Genomic DNA, 18,634 nt, shown 5'->3' with positions numbered 1-18,634 from the left:
CTGTTTCTAGATGGAAATTGTAAATTCAGTCACAAGGTTAAAAATAGACATGATGTGTCATTGTTGTATCTGGCTGCTTTGCTGAAAGTGTTTCCCAGTGGATTTTTTTCGCAATCAATGACTGGACTAGTTTATTTTGAAATAGTTAAAAGAAACAACAGAATATTGTTCTATTCCAACAAAAAAGCTAAACACAGGGCCTCAGCTCCATTTGTGACTATACAATGAAAGCTAATCTGTGTGCTAGAGCACATTACTAAATATTATTATTATTAATAATAATAATAATAATAATAATAATAAATAAGCTCAGTTTTAATTTAGCCAGCTCATTTAACACGAGGCTCTTGCTCCCTGTGGAAGCACACAGACTCGTGTTTAACCGAAGGATGTAAATGATGTGATAACATTTCAACAATTTATCAGCACTAATATTGAAGCCACTTCCATTTTAAAGAGTTGTGCTATAAAATGAAACTTTTTTTTCCACACACGAGGGAACATGTAAAAGCTAATGAACTTCAATTATTGCCTAATATTTAAATCGTTTCTCCTGCCCGCGTGTGTAAAACCGCAGGCAGTGGTGTTTATTCCTTTCTGTCTCCATTTTAACGACATGTAGAGCAATGCCTTCGCGTGCTTATTTCCCACCGAGCCAATCACAGACCGCATGGGCTCTGACACAACATGACTGACATCAAAGCGAGCCAATCAGCTTGAGAGAAATGTGCGTAAGAGGGTGATGACCAACGCCTCGACCAATCCGATGAAAGAATGGCATGTTACTCAGGAATATCCTCCAGTGTCTTTTCTAAGTCCGTCCAGTTCGATCGGCAACGGGAGCGGAGAGAGGAAAGTAGAGAGCCCGAAGGCAGTAGCCCCCACCACCGCCGGCCCAGGTTACCATCTAGCACCGGGAAAGAACACACTAGAGAGCCACCGCCGGCTTTACCAACAAGAAACCACCATGAGCAGCGAGGCCGAAACACAGCAGCCGCCGCAGCCTGCCGCCGACGTGGAGAGCCCATCCAGCCCGGCAGCCGCAGCTACAGCGGGGGATAAGAAGGTCATCGGTGAGTTAGCTAGCCTGAGTGTCTACTGTACTAAACCGTGTGTAATGTAGTGACCACACTCCGGGGCTAGCGTTAAAGTATTTTTAAGGAGGCCTTTTGGGATTTGACTAACCTCTGTGGTACCTCAGTAACCTTGTAAAATCAGTTAAATACCGTTTATTAACTGACGAAAAACTGGGCAGTTTTTTTTTTTGTCAGAAGTTTTTCGATATCACTGTAGCTACTGCTACTGTGAGGGGAAAATAAAAATAAATGAGTTGAATGGTAAAGTTTCTTAAGTTAGACAGCTTTCTTTTGCTTGAATAAAGTAAGTTAACGTTCATTTGCCTAGCTGGATCAACTTACAGTCGCGGCGACGGTTAATTTTCGTAAAATATCCAAACAGCAACGCACGCGCTCTGCTCCATTCCTGTCGCGTGTCGATCCGACATCGCTTCATGGCTGAGAGACTAGCCGATATGCTAACTAGCTTCGTGCTAACCCGAGGCCTGTGTGCGTGTTCCAGCGCCGGCCGGCTACTAATCTGTATCCAAAACAATTAAAATGTATTTAATGATTCAAAATTATGGGTAAAACGACTACTCGGTGGTACTAGAATGAAGACGGACCTGACCCCGCTGGACACTGGGGGCACTTTGGGCTCTCCTGATATCGAGGCGAGTTTGGCCTTGATCATGACCCGCTGGGCTCCTGTCCTCAAAATCCACCTACTGATGGCTAGGGCTCGGTTTGTTTCCTTGTGAATTAATGGATATATCATTATGGACTATATTTAATAATGGAACGAGTTATTTTTCCTGAATAAAATTTTCTACTTTGTTTAAGAGTAATCCGAGACAAGCGAGCTGAGCTACTCTTTGTTTGCGATAGTCCGTGTCTGCCTAGCCTTCTGGCCTACCTGTACAGCGCGATCATATGGACAAAAGCGCACATCATCCGGACTTTTTAACACCGGAGTTGTGACGCGTCTCCACGTTTATTAAACCCTAGATATATTACCATAGTCGTAAATCCACGTAGAGACCAAACTGGTTCAGTGTCGCTGGCTATGTGCTTTAACTTGGCATTCCCAAAATGTCCGCCGCTCTGCTGGGATGCGGACATTTCTATTGTCTATGCGTGCACGAACTTGGGCTGATTTTAGAGGAGCTACACCGAAACAAACCTGTCCATCCTAAAGCTTTGTGTCTTAAAGCAGGAAATTGGTTTGTATATGTATACCTGAGGTGAACGGACCCGACTGTTCTTACTGGCTCATGTCCGACCACATGGTTGAGGCTAGTTGCTATAAGCGCATCTTGAAGGGCTAGTTAGCAGCCTAGCTAGCTGCACACACCGCTGGCAAATCGTTTCCCCCTTACCCCGAGGGTACGGGGTCGTTGTACAGATTTCACATGGTACAGCACACTTTAGTAATCCTGTTCGATTTTATAATGGTTTCTCTGAAGACAGTGTAGTGCACCACGTGTGACTTGAGCATGTCTTCCTGCTTTCAGCCATCAGCATGTCATTTCCTTGAAATAATGAATTGACGTTGCTTCAGTTCGGTGACCTTATGTAACTCGTTCTACGAGAATTGTTTATCCAGGATGTCGTTTACTTTAACTCTGAAATCAGCAGCTCATGTTAAATTCAGCCCGCACGCTCATACTCCACTCATAACCAGGACAATTTTGGAAATAAAAGATATTAGATATGAGCAGCTGGTTATGCAGACAGTTTTAGATCACAGTCTATAAACAGAGCGACAGTTGGTGGCTATAAATAGAGTCGGCTTCGAGTTTGGTAATGGGTTAGGTTCCCGATGCTTCTTTAATAGCTGTGCTGTTTGTGATTTCACTAAAATACCCTTGTGAATGAAAAGTACTTTTGAAGCTCATAGTTCTTATTTGCCTGTTTTTGTTCATTCCCCTTGTAGCAACAAAGGTCCTGGGGACAGTGAAGTGGTTCAACGTAAGAAACGGCTATGGTTTCATCAACAGGTAAACTACTTGAACCCCCTCAGAAACTAGACAGCATGTGGGTCAGGGAACATCCCCAATCCTATTAAAGTTTTGAAATACTTATAACCAAGCTGCCGAGTCCTCTAAACATCATGTTATTGTTTACCTAGTAACCATTATCTAAATCCTGTTTGTTTTTTATCTCTGTTAAATAATGTTGCTTCTCTTGTTTGGTTGTTCTGTTTTGATGGAAAGGAATGACACAAAAGAAGACGTCTTTGTACATCAGGTATGTGTGAGTCATGTGTGCTGATGGTTTTTTGTTTCTTACTGCCACGCTCATTAAAACACCCGATGTAATTGCTTGTTTTTTGATGATTGTTGTCCCCAGACTGCAATAAAGAAGAATAACCCAAGGAAATACCTTCGCAGTGTAGGGGATGGAGAGACTGTGGAGTTTGATGTGGTTGAAGGAGAAAAGGTGAAGCTCCATGTCGATAAGGCTGAATATAAGGAATAACCTGTAAAATGTTGCCTGTCTTTCAGTAGAAACAAATCAGTTACTTTTATTAAAAAGCTCCCAGTCATTTTACGGAGCACAAGTGGGATTGTGAGACCTTTTTATTCATGCATCCAACCATTTTCCCAAAGCTAACGTTTACCGTGTGTGAACTCCAATTCTGCAGGGTGCTGAGGCAGCCAATGTTACTGGGCCAGGCGGAGTGCCCGTTCAGGGCAGCAAATATGCGGCCGACAGGAACCGGTACAGACGCTACCCACGCAGGAGGGGCCCCCCACGCGACTATCAGGACAACTACCCAAGTGATGGAGAGGGAGAAAAGAGGGAGGCAGGAGACAGCACTGGTGAAGGTGATCAGCAGCAGCAGCGCAAACCTACCTTCCCTGGCAGGAGGCGTTACCCCCCATACTACGTGAGAAGACGCTATGGCCGCAGACCTCCCTACACCAATGCTCCACCCAGGGGAGAGATGACAGAGGTACAGTGAAACAAAGTCATGACTAAAATGGACTTGTGTGATAAAACATGCATTGTTATATGAATATAGATGCATATAATGCTTTCCCCCTCCCCCCCTCATTGGAATGTTGCTTCTAGGGTGGGGAAGGTGATGAGAATCAAGGTGGTCAAGACCAGGGCAATAAACCAGTGAGACAGAACTACTACAGAGGCTACCGACCAAGGTTCAGACCAAGGTTTGTATGCTTGTTTGCTAGTTGTAGGATCTGACTATTTGGTTACGCATTACAGGAATAATGTAAAAGTAGTTATAGCTTTATTGCTTACATGGCTGTGCGCACACAGGGGCCCACCTCGACCCCGGCCTACACGGGAAGGGGAAGAGGATAAGGAGAACCAGGGCGAGGGCGGTCAGAATCAGGAGCCCCGACAGCGCCGCTACCGCCGCAACTTCAACTACCGCCGTAGACGGCCTCAGACCACCAAGCCCCAGGATGGCAAGGACAGCAAGGCAGCCGATGCATCAAGCGACAAATCAGCCGCTCCCGAGGCTGAACAGGGCGGGAACGAGTAGACCCACCGCCGCCGGCGTCACCATCTCGCACCATCCTGCCGGGTTGGTTTTACATTTTTTTTTGCATTAACTACTATTTAAGCACACAGGAGTGTTCAGTGATTTATAATTATGCTGTATCTAACTGCCAAGAATTGTGGTTAAACCTTTCCTGTAGATAAACTCATAAATGGGTTTACTAAGTGAGCTATGGCCACATCATAGCTGTCTCCATTTATAGAAGTTGTTAATGTCAAAAATATTTCCAGAGTACTGTAAAAGGCATTTTTGGAGTCACTTTTGTTTGAGTTATGCTTTAGGGTCACTGTTCATGACTAGATGTTAACACGTTTTGGGCATTTCTGTGTGACGCATTCTAAAAGCTACATGGCAAAATTTTCTTAACTATTGGACCACTTTGGAAAATTAAGTTGTCAACGTAATACAAAGTTTGTTGCAATGCTCAGTCAAAAATGGTCATTCTACATAAAGGACTATACTACGACCAGATTAAAGTATAAACCATAAAAAGCCTTAATCATATGATCCTTTAACAAGGAGTTTTTTTTTTTCTTCTAACTGTATTCATATTACATATAGTGAAAGATGATGCATCTGATTGGATATCAGTGCAATACACCATGTTGAATTCCACACCCACCACAAAATTGCTTTAAAAAAATCTTACAAGATATACAAATGACAGTATAAATAATTAGTGGTTACAGTCTACTGCAAAGGGATAATGAATGAGGTTGGCATCAGGGTTAGTGTTTCAGTTTGCACTTTCAGTTGACACAAAGCTGGAACAGACTTTGCAATAGAGGCAGAATAAACTAATGCATTGTATTTGATCAGTGTGTATGCCTGGCCCACCATTCCCAACATATTACCTTGTGGGTTTTATTGTCCTCTGCATTTCTTGTTTGAATTCCGAGGGCAATTGCAATTTAGAAATATTTTACATTAAGAACATTTATCTTAATAAACCTAATTCTACTTGAATTAACTCCCCCCCCCATTTTCTTTTCAGTTTTGTCAACAAGAAGAAACATCTAAGATCTGAGCAATAAGAACCAGATTTGACCTGACGATCGTCTAAAGCTTGCAACATGCATTTGACCAGATTACCACTGATTGCCTGCAGTATCTATGCAGCCCTATTTTGTGTTTTTCCATTATTTTTGTGACAGCTGAAGTTTTGGGGAAACAACAGATGTTTTTCTAAATCGGTCTTATGTTTTTACACCAAATGGTTTTTAAAAGTAATTTGATATCTGGTCAGTTTGACATTTTTAAATAACTTTTTATGTATCCAAACATGAATTTTAACAAAAGGCAAGCTGAAAAATAAAAGTCAAAGGTGAACTTTCTCATTGGTCTGTTGTTTGATTTTTTACCCTCTGGCAAGTGCATTGTTCATTCACAATATGAAAGGGTCACATGCTTACTCTAAAAAAGAAACTGCTATTTGTGTATTAATTGATAGCAGGTATTCTGTAGTTTAGTCAGAGAGGCTTTATGGTATAGTCTCTGCTCAGACGTCAGTCTCTTTGCGCAGTCGCTGCATACGCTGGATGTTGTTCTCGATGGTAGTGCGGTTGGTGATCTGTGTAGCACAGCTGGCTGGAAACCAGCCTCTTTCTCCATCTCTCATCCTGTCCCCATAGCACCAACCTGAGAAATGTGCAGCTACAGTTAAAGATCAAAATACTGATAATGCAGTGTCAAGCTTCAGCCTTTAAGCATAAATTAAACCTAAGCCTATCAGAAACACAAACACTTGGTTAATTAAGCAAAGTCTATTTTAATTGTAAACATTTATTGAAGGACAGTGCCACTCCTGACTCACTCAAGTGTGTCCCTTTTTGCAATACTGGAGCCACTACATGCTGTTATAGGAAAAGAAGTCATGCCAGGGTTGTGTGATGTGGCCTGATGCAAAGTCAGCCCACAGTGGGTTATTGTACCTTTTTTTACCCCCTATGCTATGCCAATGATTTTAAATTTTTATACTGGAACTACATGTTTTAACCGCTTCTGTTATGGCGCAAGTTCTTAGAGACAAATTTTTGTCAAACATTGTAAAGACTCCCATGTCAGAAAACTTAATGTTACAAAGCACCGACATCTGAGATTCCTTCCACAGCATTCATCACATAACAGAAAATTTCAGATTAATTCCAAATGTGTTCCTTTGTTAAACAATGCTTCTCTTTAGCATTGAGCATATTAATATAAATCTGTCATTTGTTATAGGTTAAATTACCATCAGATCTGTGCCGGACTCTGACGTGCAATAGTGAGTGAGTGTTTAAAATGAGCCACTTCTATAACTGCAATGGGCAATTTGTACCATAAATGAAACCGGTCTTATGGTATTCTGTCACACTGGCACGCCGGGCAAGGCATCTCTCGGAACAAAAGGAATTCTATCTTGCTGGATTTGCTTCAGGCTCTGTTACGTAAATACTGTTTATAAGAAAGGTAACCAGCATTATAATAGGTTCGTTTTAGCATCAATGGATAGAATCACTTAAATAGATAGATGAGGTGCCTCTAGGACATCAAGTTGTCAAACCTGAAGAAGTTTTGTAAACTGTCCTTACCATCCACTTCCTGCAAGACGATGACTACTTCCGCTTGCTGGAGACTCAGCTCATCTGGCTCTTTGGGCATATATGCTTTGGTGGTTTCATACTGAGGAAGTGCTGTAACATACACAAGTATTACAACAAGCACCTTTAAATGGATAAAATACAAAATGGGAGAACAGTTTTACAGAGCTGCAAATCATTTAACTTGTTTCAACATAATATCCTTAACTAAATAAAACCAAGCCCAATTTAGTCATTTTGTAAATATGTGAGTCCATGCTCACCATCTTTGATAGGGGAACTACCGCCTTGCTTAGACCAGCGTAGAGCAGTGACCCAGCGAGCTCTGTCCAGCCTGCAAACACAGGACATTCATACTCCGATACAAATATAAAATAATGAAAACTATTCAATTTATGCATATTGTACATAAGCAGATAAAAACATAATTTTAATAAAACATCAGCCAGCTATGCAGTATCCTGGGTGCTTTTTTTTTTTTCTTTTTCAGATTCTGTAGCAGATATTTCAACCAAATAATTTACTCTAATATTTTCTAAAAGTTTCATGCTTCTGTAGGTGCACATATGTTCTATTTATAGGTGGAAGGAAGAGGGTGTACATAGAGGAAAAAAGATCTGTCTGCTGATTATTGGAATATACTGCTAGCCACCCACCCACACACCCACACACACACACACACACAGTTGGGAGTTGATCATTTGTGTCAGCAGATGGCACTAAAGATGTGGCTTGTACTCACTTGTTTTCAGCCACCAGAGACATCTGTTCACAGCGCCCCTCGCTGTTAGGTTTCATCTCCAGCCGCAGGTAGAGCTTGTCAGCAGCCTGCACCTCCTCAACTTCCACATTCTCCAGAGTGGCATAGTCAAACACCAAGTAGCTTTCTTCACTGCGCACACACACACACACACATTTAGAACGTGTATACAAACACATTATAAAACTAGCTTGTGATTAGTTTGCACACAAAATAAAACCATATTTACTAGAGACCTAGAGAAGTTTTCCAAAATGTAGTGGGAGAACGGTACAGTTTATTTTATAATGTGAAGCGGATGCTTTCTGTTCATTTATTGCAGTAATTCATTTTAGACAAGCAACACTGGATAGATAAAAGTGTTCATTTGTTTACTGAGCAAAATAATCATGAATAGCATTTTCACCATTATTTTGCATAACCACTAATGATAAGGGCATTCCACTCACTGGATTGCCTGGGTGTGACTGATAGCTAAAGTCCTCTGAACTACATACGTTTAAGAGTTGTGTAGGAATGTAAGGCATGTTCTGCTACACCAACTGTCCTATTCCACAAAGTGAGCTCTGGGTTTCTGTCTGTGTCTCGATCTTCATGCCTGCCTTTTTACGCCCGTCTTGCTCTCTCTCTGTCCGTCTTTGTGTTTGTTTCTGTCCGAGTCTGTATCCGTCTCTTCGGTCTCTCTCTCTGTCCATGTCTTCTGTCTGTATTCATCTGAGCCAGTCTCTTCCTGTCTGTGTCTGTATTTCCATTCACCAGTCTCTCTCTAAACCTAACTCATCTCTGACCCCCTTCCCTAACTTATAGGGCAGTTAGAAAAACACATGTAGAAGGTTTAATGGCTAAAAACACGTGTCCATTACAATACAATAAATGGAAAAGAAACTGATTATTTCACCTACCTATTCTATCCCTCAAGCTAGGAAGCTTAAAAAACTTTAAGCAGAAATTTATATGAATACGAGTGTGAAGTTGTTGTGCTGATTTTATGTATTCCACTCAAGACAATTTAATGGTATAGTGGTTTAAAGCTGCTTCACTACAAATGAATCTCCCATCCATTACAAGAAGTCCATGCTTATCAGTAAGACTGGACAGTTAAGTAATCCGGTTGTGGAGAGTAGTGAAAGATGAGTAGACCTGCCTTTTTTTCTTGGTAACAATGAGTACATCATTGAATAGGAAGAGGTAGGAGCTCTTATGGCCGAAGGCCTTCCGGAAGATCCCAAGGTCCTCAGTGAACACGGCCAGCTCACCTCTCTTCAGCAGCCAGCGAGAGGCTGAGATCAGCGGGAATGGCTATACGAACACGAGGGAAGAGCGAACTCAGTGAGATCATTGTATGTGGTTACATTACAAAAATAGTTTCTCATTACACTCCTTTTGGTTCTGAACTCACAGAGAGCTGTATTTACAAAGCATCACCACAATGTAGTATTTAGCTTAAATCTATTTATGACAGTAATTGCATAAATAAGAAAGGCATGTGATTGTAAATTGTTTATATATGACTACAGTGCACAAGCAGAGACCTTAATCTTTCCAAAATCCATCTGTTTCTGGATGGTGTACATCTGCTCGGTGCGCTCCATCCTCCGGGCGCCGTCATTACAGCTTTTTACCAGCTGAAGAGCAAACGAACAATCAAATTACCCTCAAGCCCACTTTACACTCACACAAAAATCATCTATGTGTTTTACATGGATCATACTTTAACATATTTATTTCATCATTACATTTTTTTGTGCATTTATTTTCCAAGTTTATCTAAAGAATTACAGCACATTCAATCAGTCTGACCTGGGCCAACCATGAATTTAAATTCTTTTTAGCTATAAACAATTAGCCTGCAGTCGTACCCGACTGATTGCCTTCAGCGCCCAGCGAGCTGCGTAGTATTCAGTCGTCTGCTTTGTCGTCTTCTGACAGATGGTCTGCATGAATGAAGAGAGAAACAAAAATTTTGGTCCCACTAGGAAGTAATAGGACATTTTTTCCCCCTGTGAAGAAAAGTTTCTATAAATATGCTTGTGTGTCTTCCTCACATCCATCAACAGGGGCAGACGAGTGACTCTCTGCATGGGCAGAATGAGGAAGGAGATCATGGGTAATCCTCCGCATTCAGGACTGCTCTCGATTCTTTTCAGCACCTCCTTAAAGGTGGTATTAGTTAAACTGAAACACACAAACACAGGTTGCTGATGTGCTTTGGGAAGGTAGGAGGAAACAGGACAACCAAATGATATTTAACCCTAGTGATATTTTCAACATATTCAAATCACAAAATAGTGAAATATAACAATTCCTGCAAATTGCATTCATCATTATTAAGGTTTAGCCACAAGATGCTACTCGTCCCGTTTCCGAATGTGTGCTTACAGTAGTTTCTGCAGTGTTCTCTGCTGGAAGGTCTCGTTGGAGCAATACACGATGTATGGGTCAAAGTGATTCTCAGCGTGGTCCTGGACAATGTCACTGATGTCCTTAATGAGTGGATTCATTTGATGACGCCTTTCGAGAGCTTCAAAAAATCTGCAGAAAAAATTGCAACAGTTTGTTGAACCAATTTCAAAGAAATCGAGTTTGTTTGCCATTTTGCTGAAATCTTGTACAGCATGTACAAAGGCTTTTCTCAAGGTTTGTTTTCCCAGCCATTTGACAACCCCCAGGCTAAAAAAACAACTACAAAAGAGTCCCTCCCATGTTCCATTATAGCATAATCTAGATTCCTTCGCTCTGTTCCTAAACTCATACTTAAACAGTTACTCATAAGTTAAGCTGGACATGTGCCACATGGTTCCAAATATATGGAGAAAAGCGTCAAAGTATATTTTTTGCTTCTTGTTGAAAATCTACGCCAGTTTTCCTCAGTCACTGTACGTTAATGTAAAGAGCAGTGCGGTGCGCAAAAAGACCCTCATATTGAGAAACCTGATTCCTACAGTGTTTAGGCTGCGAAACCAGTTTTACACGCGTGTCTCAACAAGCCTTCTCTTCAGGTGAATGTTGCAAACGGCATAATAATATAAGTTAGAAGACAACCGTGACGCACTGGAAAGCTTTTGAAGACAAGTTTTCCCCACAGCATTGTGAGATAATTGTGTTTGCTTTTACTCTTTCCTCTAACTAATTTCCATATCCATGTACCAAGCATCCATGTACCGTTCTGAAAAGTAGCACAAAACAATTTAAGACAGTCAGACAACTGTTGTTATACTACAGCAAACTGTATTGTCGACTTGAAAGAAATGTGCATATTTTCACTTCTGAATTAGTGTTTGTATGAATAGAGAGGTCAGAGGAGAATGGTCACAGAATGTTTCGAAGTGACAGGAAGCCTCAAATACATTTCACAACCGTGGTCAGCAGAAGTGCATCTCGGTATGCACAACACACCACCAAACCTTAAATGAAGCTCCATTGAATCTGGACAGCTGAATAATGTCACCTGCTTTTCTTCAGCTGTGCATTCTGTGTAAACTCTAGAGACTGCTGTGTGTGTGAAAATCTCAAGAATTCTCTCTGCGGTTTCTTGAAATTCTCTAACCATCCCACTTTACACCAACAATTATGCCACAGTCAAACTCACTTAGATAACATGCTTCCCCACTCCGATGTTTGACAACTGAAGCTCTTGAGCACTATCGGCATTATTATTATGCCACTTGAACACTCAGGTGTTCCTAATAAAGTGGACTTTGTGTGCTGGGTATAAATCACAAAGTATGGTTTGACGGTGGCCCTGAAAACTGATCTAAATGTGTTTTATATAGTGTCTTCAAAATAACATGTGTGGAGATGTATTGTAGAGTTTCCGATGTTGTACCGCTTGCTGATGGCATGGATTGTGGCGATATTAGAGAAGAGGTGATGGTGTTCAGTTGTAGTCATAGTCTTCCTCAAATCGTCACTGCTTTTGAAATGATGCACCAGGATGCCCAAGCTGTGCAGGTAGGAGTACTCGGATGTCATAATCTCAAAAATGACCTACACGAATGCACAGAAATGTACTTTTTGAGAAGGAAACAAGGAAAATTGCACTTTGTGAACAGATAGCAATACTAATATTAATTAAATTAAAGAAAAGAAAAGAAAATGAATGCTTTAATGTAAATGTATATAATGTAATGTATATAATGCATGGACAAAGTTGAGCATAATGTTCCATATATCCTGTAGATAGGTAGGCTTGAAAACTGATTTGACATTCAAAGTGAACCACGTATGTACAAAATATAGCACTACAAGCACCTGCCTAGATACATAATACTGCATGACGGGAAACAGTCAAGAATAGGATAACAGGGTGTGTCCACGCTGTGAGTACAAGGTGGACCTTGATATTTACACAGCAGTGAGAAACTCCACTCAGAAACCAAACAGTGAATTGCCACAAACCGAGCCAACATTTAGCCTTTATCACATGTGAAAGTCCCTGCTATTCAGTCAGTGGAGACAATAGTTATGACAATGAAACATTTTCCTCGGTATTGAAAATATTAATGTATTTATAAATGAAAATCTATCTATCTATCCACACACACACACATATACATACATATACATATATATACACACACACACACACACACACAATATGTGTGGCAATACGGGATTATGCTTATGAGGTCCAGATCATCTTAAAAGGTCTTCAGAAAATATTTGGCTTCCTGTTCATCCCACAAGGATATGAATGTTTAAAAAAAAAAAAAACCCGCTTGTGCTGGAATCAAAGCAGGTTGGTCAGATGTGAGTGATCTCAGATCTGTATCAAAAAAGCTGTTTCACTGTGTTCCAAAATCTTTCAGCAAAATACATCACTGTTAAATCTAGCTGATATATTGACCACCTGCCCTATAGATCACCTCTAAGACACCTTTGATCATAAGATCAGAAAATGATATCATGACCAATACGTTCTGTGCCAATATGCTCTACTGCAGGAATGGCGGAAAATCCCAAAGAAGATAACAGGCTCTGAATATTAAAGCCATCATGCAGTTGTCTAAAGTTCTAACAAGAGAGATTGAAGGACTGCTTGATAAACATTTGCTCATTTTCATGGCTGGGGTGGTGTTTCATATACCTTCCATTTTTAAGAAGTTTTGCTTTAATACATAAATATGCAGCAACTGCTGTTTCTTTTCACAGTCTGCTTACCTCTTGCCGCTTACGCTCTTCAGGTGAAATGCTGTCCAGAATGTCCATCTCCTTAACCTGGGAGTTTCATATGAGACAAAAAAAAATATCTAAGAACCATAAACCTGTAGTTAGATCAGATACTTCAGTCATTAGACTAGGGTTAGGATTCAACTTCCTGCTCAAGAGCTACAAAGTTTAAAAGATTTCATCTGAAACCCTGAAAGTTATAAAGAGTCGTGCTAAAATGTCTTTAGGACCATAACATAAGTCTGGGATCCAGACATTATTGATCTTCTACATATTTAAAGCTGACAAGTTAATTGACCATATGAGCCATAGGTCTATGACCTCCATTACTATGCATTTACATTCTCCTTTCACTCAATCTTTCCTGCTCCTGTCTCCTGTTTACCTGAGGAAGTTGACTCCAGGTCATGTATGCTGCCTTGTAGTTCTTCACAATAATACCCTGGTCCTCTTCTGGTATCTGGCTAAAGTCATCATCATCATCAGGTCCCAGGTTGTTTGAATGGAGACCTCGTTCCTTGATCTCCTGGTATAACCGTGGATCTGTGGCAAGATGGCAGTGGTTATGGATCATGGATCACTTGTGTATACTTACTAGTGTTACTGAAGAATGAGGAATGGTAACCAATATTTTATATATATATATATATATATATATATATATATATATATATATATATATATATATATATATATATATATATATATATATATATATATATATATATATATATATATATATATAAAATCATACAAAGGTTTAGCTCTAGGTCCACAGATGGGATGAAATTTATTTCACATATTACTCTACATATTTGGTAGTTTTAGTTCCTTCAATTAACCGGGAGAAATTTCTTGGTAACACTGAACACATTCCCCCATTCAATAAACAGCAGAATGCAATGAATGTCAAAATCCCTGCCACTCCTGCACTGTGTTAGGTTTCATACCATCCTTAAAGGATCCACCATGCTTCTGGTTCCTCTTTCTACCCAAGGTTCTCTATGAGAGAGAGAGACAGAGAGAGACAGACAGAGAGAGAGAGAGAGAGAGAGAGAGAGAGAGAGAGAAAAATGGAGTGAAATGATGAAGTGATCTTATCCCTGTGGAATGTTAGGAGCTTCTTGGTGTGACAACTCATGGGAAATTACATTAAGTCTTACACATGTTTGCATAGCCAATTATTCAAATATATTTAAAATAGGAATTCACAACAAATGCATATTGTATTTTACATACCAAACATGATTTATCTCACTCAGCAGTCCAGCTGCTGCAACAAAATCACGCATTCCTTACTCTAACACAGCGAATCATGGACAAAGCACTAAGCCAGATCACAAACTTTCCACAACACACTGATTACTCCCATGTGTTTCAGGGACGCTTTTGAATCATTGAATCACTGCATCTATTCTGCAGGATGACTGGAAAAAATCATGGTTCAATAAAAAAAATTAAAGTCGAATGCACAATCCATCAGGTGTCACCAGGCAATAGTGTCTTTTCTTAATCTTATATTAATTCATTCATTTAATCACTTATTTCCCTGAACACCTGCCATTAGGACAATCGCAGAGCATATACTGAGGTTTTGTGTGCCCAGTTCTATGAACGGTATTTATATTGCTAATAACGAAGATAAAGAAGAGAGATTTGCATATCTTAAAATAAAATTCAATCCAAAATAACATCTGCTACAAATTAAATTGAAGAAGAAAACAAATAAGTGTCAGCTTTGAAAGACTGCATTCACATATTTTAAGGATGGTGAATTAAGCTCAAAAGAGCTTATATTTATGAAGAGAAAGTAAACTATTTAAAAGAGGGGTTACACACACTTACACACATCTTTTAAGTGTGAAGTGTAAATCTTTTTAAATCTACACACAGAATATTTTTGCATGCTTCCTTGAAATAATGCAAATTAACTGCGTGTAGTTCACACCTCCAAGCATCTGAAACAGGCTTTTTTTTAGTGTCTAGATCACATGCCTTTAAGCCTTTGATAAGAAATCTGAGACAGAAATTTACAGATGGAATAAGGACATTCACTGTCAAATGCAATACAATGAAATATAAAATCAAACAACATTTCTTTCAGTAAAAAGGCTGATATGACAGAAAATTGAAAAGATGGTGGAAAGCATTAAAAAAGGGATAATGCTGTATGCAGTAGTTATGTTTGAGCTCTGAATACAGATGTGCTATATTTTACTGAATCTTCACTACCCATACACTTCTCTACTCTGAATACCTTCAATGTTCAACAACATTAAGAAAAAAAAACCCCAGAAGGTTACAGTATGGCTCACTTTGTGTCCAGAGCTGGGGGCTGGCTTCTGGCTGGGTGATTTCTCCTGCTCCTCACTAACAGGCACCAGTAGGTCCTGCTTCCAGGTCAAATCTGCATCGAGACTGGTGATGGCAGCTCGGTATGACTTGTTCCTGCGGTTCCTGCGCAAGCCACCATCATCACCGTCATAGTCTTCCCATAAGAGGTCAGGATCATGAGAGAAACGCTGGATGTTTTTTTGGGCCTCGCGGACGACAGGCATCGTGACCACCGTGGTGTGGTGGCGGTTCTTTGGCCGACTGGTGACAGCCAAGTTTTTGGGGATGAGCTGCTGGGTTCCAAGCTTCCGAGCCACTTCGCTCTGAGTGCTAAGGATTACAGGAGTCCGTGGGGGCTGCCCAGGTACAGTGAGTTCTGTGTTTGATGATGAACTATCAGCCTGGTTTTCCAGATGAAGCTTGGAGGAGAGCATGCTGTCCAGAAGGAGAGGAGACTGGTCCCCCTTGGATGTCTGGGATTGTTGGTGTGACATGTTGGACCTGTTTTACTTAGGAAGGGAACTGCTGAAGAGTTTCTGTTGTAATGGTTACATTGGCTCAGGGTTCTCAGCGGACCATTGTCACAACCTGCAGGCTGCAAAAGAGAAAGGTGGGGTGGGATTGGTCCTGGTCAGCTACACATTTCATTAGGAACTCAATAAAACCTGTTTAGGAGCAGGTTCTAAAAGTTGTTTAACTCACCTGCATTGTTTAAATAATCATAATTAGCTTGACAATACATGGAAATCAAGTATGTCCTAGAAAACAAAACAGAAACTGCAACCTTCAGGGGAATCCCTGAAGCAAGTCTGGAGCCGGGTTTATGTACTGTTTTCATTACATCCTTTATGTCATTGCTTCTATGAGAATTTAAAAAAAAAGCAGATGAGTAAAACAACTTTCGGAAACTTTTCCTAAACAGGTTTGATAGGATCTGAATTGAAATTCAGTTAACAAGCAACAAAGCAACTAAATCACACCAGTCTTCTGAGTACTAAGGAAAGAATTGATTCAAGTATAAAGTCTCGTGTATATACAGACTGAAAGAATGTTCCGGGTTGTGTGAGAAGTTGAAGTGTGCATAAGTAAGAAAATCAGACTGCAAGTCCTGATAATGCACATGGATGATACTGTTATTCAGAACAATACAATATAACTTTGTGCACTCCATTCAGAAAGAGGCTGCCATGTTAAACAGCAGAAAAACACTCAAGTGTCCAGTTAGGACAGATTTAAAGACAGAATTTTGCTTGCGTCACTCTTGATTTTAACCCCATATACACTACATTCCCAAAAGTTTTGGGACACCCCTCCAAATCATTGAATTACATCGGCGACTGTGAGACAGACCTTCTCATCCAACATCAGTGCCTGTCCGGGAGGTGGTAGCTCAAGTGGTTAAGGCTCTGGATCGTTGACCAGAAGATCGGGGTCCAAGCCCCAGCACCGCCAAGCTGCCACTGTTGGGCCCTTGAGCAAGGCCCTTAACCCTCTCATGGCTGACCCTGCACTCTGACCCCAACCTCCAAAGATGGGATATGTGAAGAAAGAATTTCACTGTGCTGTAATGTATATGTGACAAATAAAGGCAACTTAACTTAACCTAGAGGAATGGTCAAAGATTCCCATAAACACACTCCTAAACCTTGTGGAAAGCCTTCCCAGAAGAGTTAAAGCTGTTATAGATGCAAAGGGCGGGCCAACTCCATATTACATTCATGTACATGTAAAGGCAGACATCCCAGTTTTGCCCTAGCTCGCAGTCTCCACTCTAATTCATCATAAAGGTTGAGGTCAGGACTCTGTGTAAGCCAGACAAGTTCCTCCACACCAAACTCACTCATTCATGTCTTTATAGACCCTGCTTTGTGCACTGGTGGGCAGTTATGTTGGAACAGCAAGGGGTCATCCCCAAACTGTTCCCACAAAGTTCGGAGCATGAAATGTCTCGGTATATGCTGACGCGTTAAAAGGTTACTTTCACTGGAACTAAGGGGCCAAGCTTGACCCCTGAAAAACAACACCGGAATGCAATGATTTGGAGGGGTGTCCCAAAACCTTTGCCCAATATAGTGTATCTGTTTTCAATTTCTAGTTACTAAATGCATAATAGTAATTCATTATCTGTTATATATTATTTTATTATCTGTATATGAGTCACTTGGGACATTTAATCGATTTGTTTTGATAGACATAGTGCTCGGTAACTGAAACTACACACACCCAGATAAACTGGATATTAAGCCAGGTTATGTCCAGTTCATAAACACGCATGCGCGCGCTACAGTAACACTACACACTACAGTGATTACTGTACATTTAAGGCGGAAAAAATAAGTATGCGTTCCTAAAGTAAACTTGTAGGAATAGAAATGTGTGTTTGGTATCAAGAGTAAATCCTAAAATGAAAAGCTCGAACCTAGCCTGTACAAAATAAAGTGAAAAGCCGCAGTGAAAGCATGAAGAGACTTTTATTCCCCACTCTCCTTGTAGTATAAAGGTTGCGACATTAGCATGAATCTTTTCCTCAGGTACACAGAGTCGCTTTCAGGACAAACAAACAAACACCACAAATGTCTTCACAGCATTCTCAAGATTCGGGACTCTAAAAACATTCGATATTATATCGCTATTTAAGCTGCAGGTTAATGGCATTTAATGTAAATAATAATAGAAAAAAAAACCCAAATACACAAAAACACTTACCTATATAGCTTAACACCGGGACACGTTCATCCGAAGAGCAAACTCGGATCTTTCCGGATATACGAATACAGGTGTGAAAACCACGCCCACAACACCGTGTTTGAGTACAGGATGTTTCTTATAAGTGTCTCTATCAAAGTGACTTTATATGGCTTAAAATTATATCATTTAAATGCGTTGTTTTCCAAGCCTCGGGCATTTTTTCCCTGCGTTCTTTTCTACGAAGGAGTTGAAGGTCATTAGAATAATTATTACCATCCTTTAAGGCTGATTAGTAGGTAAGGGCACATAGCGCCATCTGCTGGTCAATATAGGTATGAGCTATGGTATGGGCTTTAGTTATGTGCAAAATTTTGGTTTCTGGCCCAAAAAAAGATTATTGTTTAGCTATGTTAATTCTTTCATTTATGTATTGCCAGTAACCATTTTATCCATGCCAGGGTCACAATGGATCCAGAGGCCATACTGTGTGTGAGGTGAGAATACACCATGGCAGTCT

The 18,634-nt window shown here is 40.4% G+C and overlaps 2 protein-coding genes across 4 annotated transcripts; one reads left to right on the top strand and one right to left on the bottom strand.

Annotated features, from left to right (window-relative positions):
* The first annotated feature begins 727 nt into the window (after window positions 1-727).
* On the top strand, window positions 728-5,921 carry ybx1 (Y box binding protein 1). Its single transcript, XM_058389715.1, has 8 exons — window positions 728-1,073; window positions 2,992-3,055; window positions 3,272-3,305; window positions 3,408-3,497; window positions 3,703-4,014; window positions 4,134-4,231; window positions 4,341-4,611; window positions 5,582-5,921. Exons 1-7 carry the CDS (start codon window positions 743-745, stop codon window positions 4,567-4,569), a joined length of 1,158 nt encoding a protein of 385 aa, XP_058245698.1. The 5' UTR covers window positions 728-742; the 3' UTR covers window positions 4,570-4,611; window positions 5,582-5,921.
* arhgef16 (Rho guanine nucleotide exchange factor (GEF) 16) lies at window positions 5,913-18,346 on the bottom strand. 3 transcript variants are annotated; one of them, XM_058389713.1, is made up of 16 exons: window positions 18,136-18,346; window positions 16,780-16,952; window positions 15,411-16,024; window positions 14,046-14,097; window positions 13,481-13,638; window positions 13,087-13,143; window positions 11,753-11,913; window positions 10,306-10,458; window positions 9,972-10,101; window positions 9,786-9,860; window positions 9,459-9,551; window positions 9,071-9,225; window positions 7,909-8,058; window positions 7,430-7,500; window positions 7,158-7,259; window positions 5,913-6,225 (listed from the first exon to the last, which is right to left on the bottom strand). In XM_058389713.1, exons 3-16 carry the CDS (start codon window positions 15,921-15,923, stop codon window positions 6,086-6,088), a joined length of 2,010 nt encoding a protein of 669 aa, XP_058245696.1. In that variant the 5' UTR covers window positions 15,924-16,024; window positions 16,780-16,952; window positions 18,136-18,346; the 3' UTR covers window positions 5,913-6,085. The 3 variants fall into 3 exon arrangements, with proteins under 3 accessions (XP_058245696.1, XP_058245695.1, XP_058245694.1); XM_058389712.1 differs by lacking the exon at window positions 16,780-16,952 and adding an exon at window positions 16,132-16,289; XM_058389711.1 differs by lacking the exon at window positions 16,780-16,952.
* Window positions 18,347-18,634: the final 288 nt, after the last annotated feature.

The sequence above is a fragment of the Hemibagrus wyckioides genome, linkage group LG05 (assembly GCF_019097595.1).
Source record: "Hemibagrus wyckioides isolate EC202008001 linkage group LG05, SWU_Hwy_1.0, whole genome shotgun sequence".
NCBI classification, from domain to species: Eukaryota; Metazoa; Chordata; class Actinopteri; order Siluriformes; family Bagridae; genus Hemibagrus; species Hemibagrus wyckioides.
This window is presented reverse-complemented; position numbering and strand designations above follow the sequence as displayed.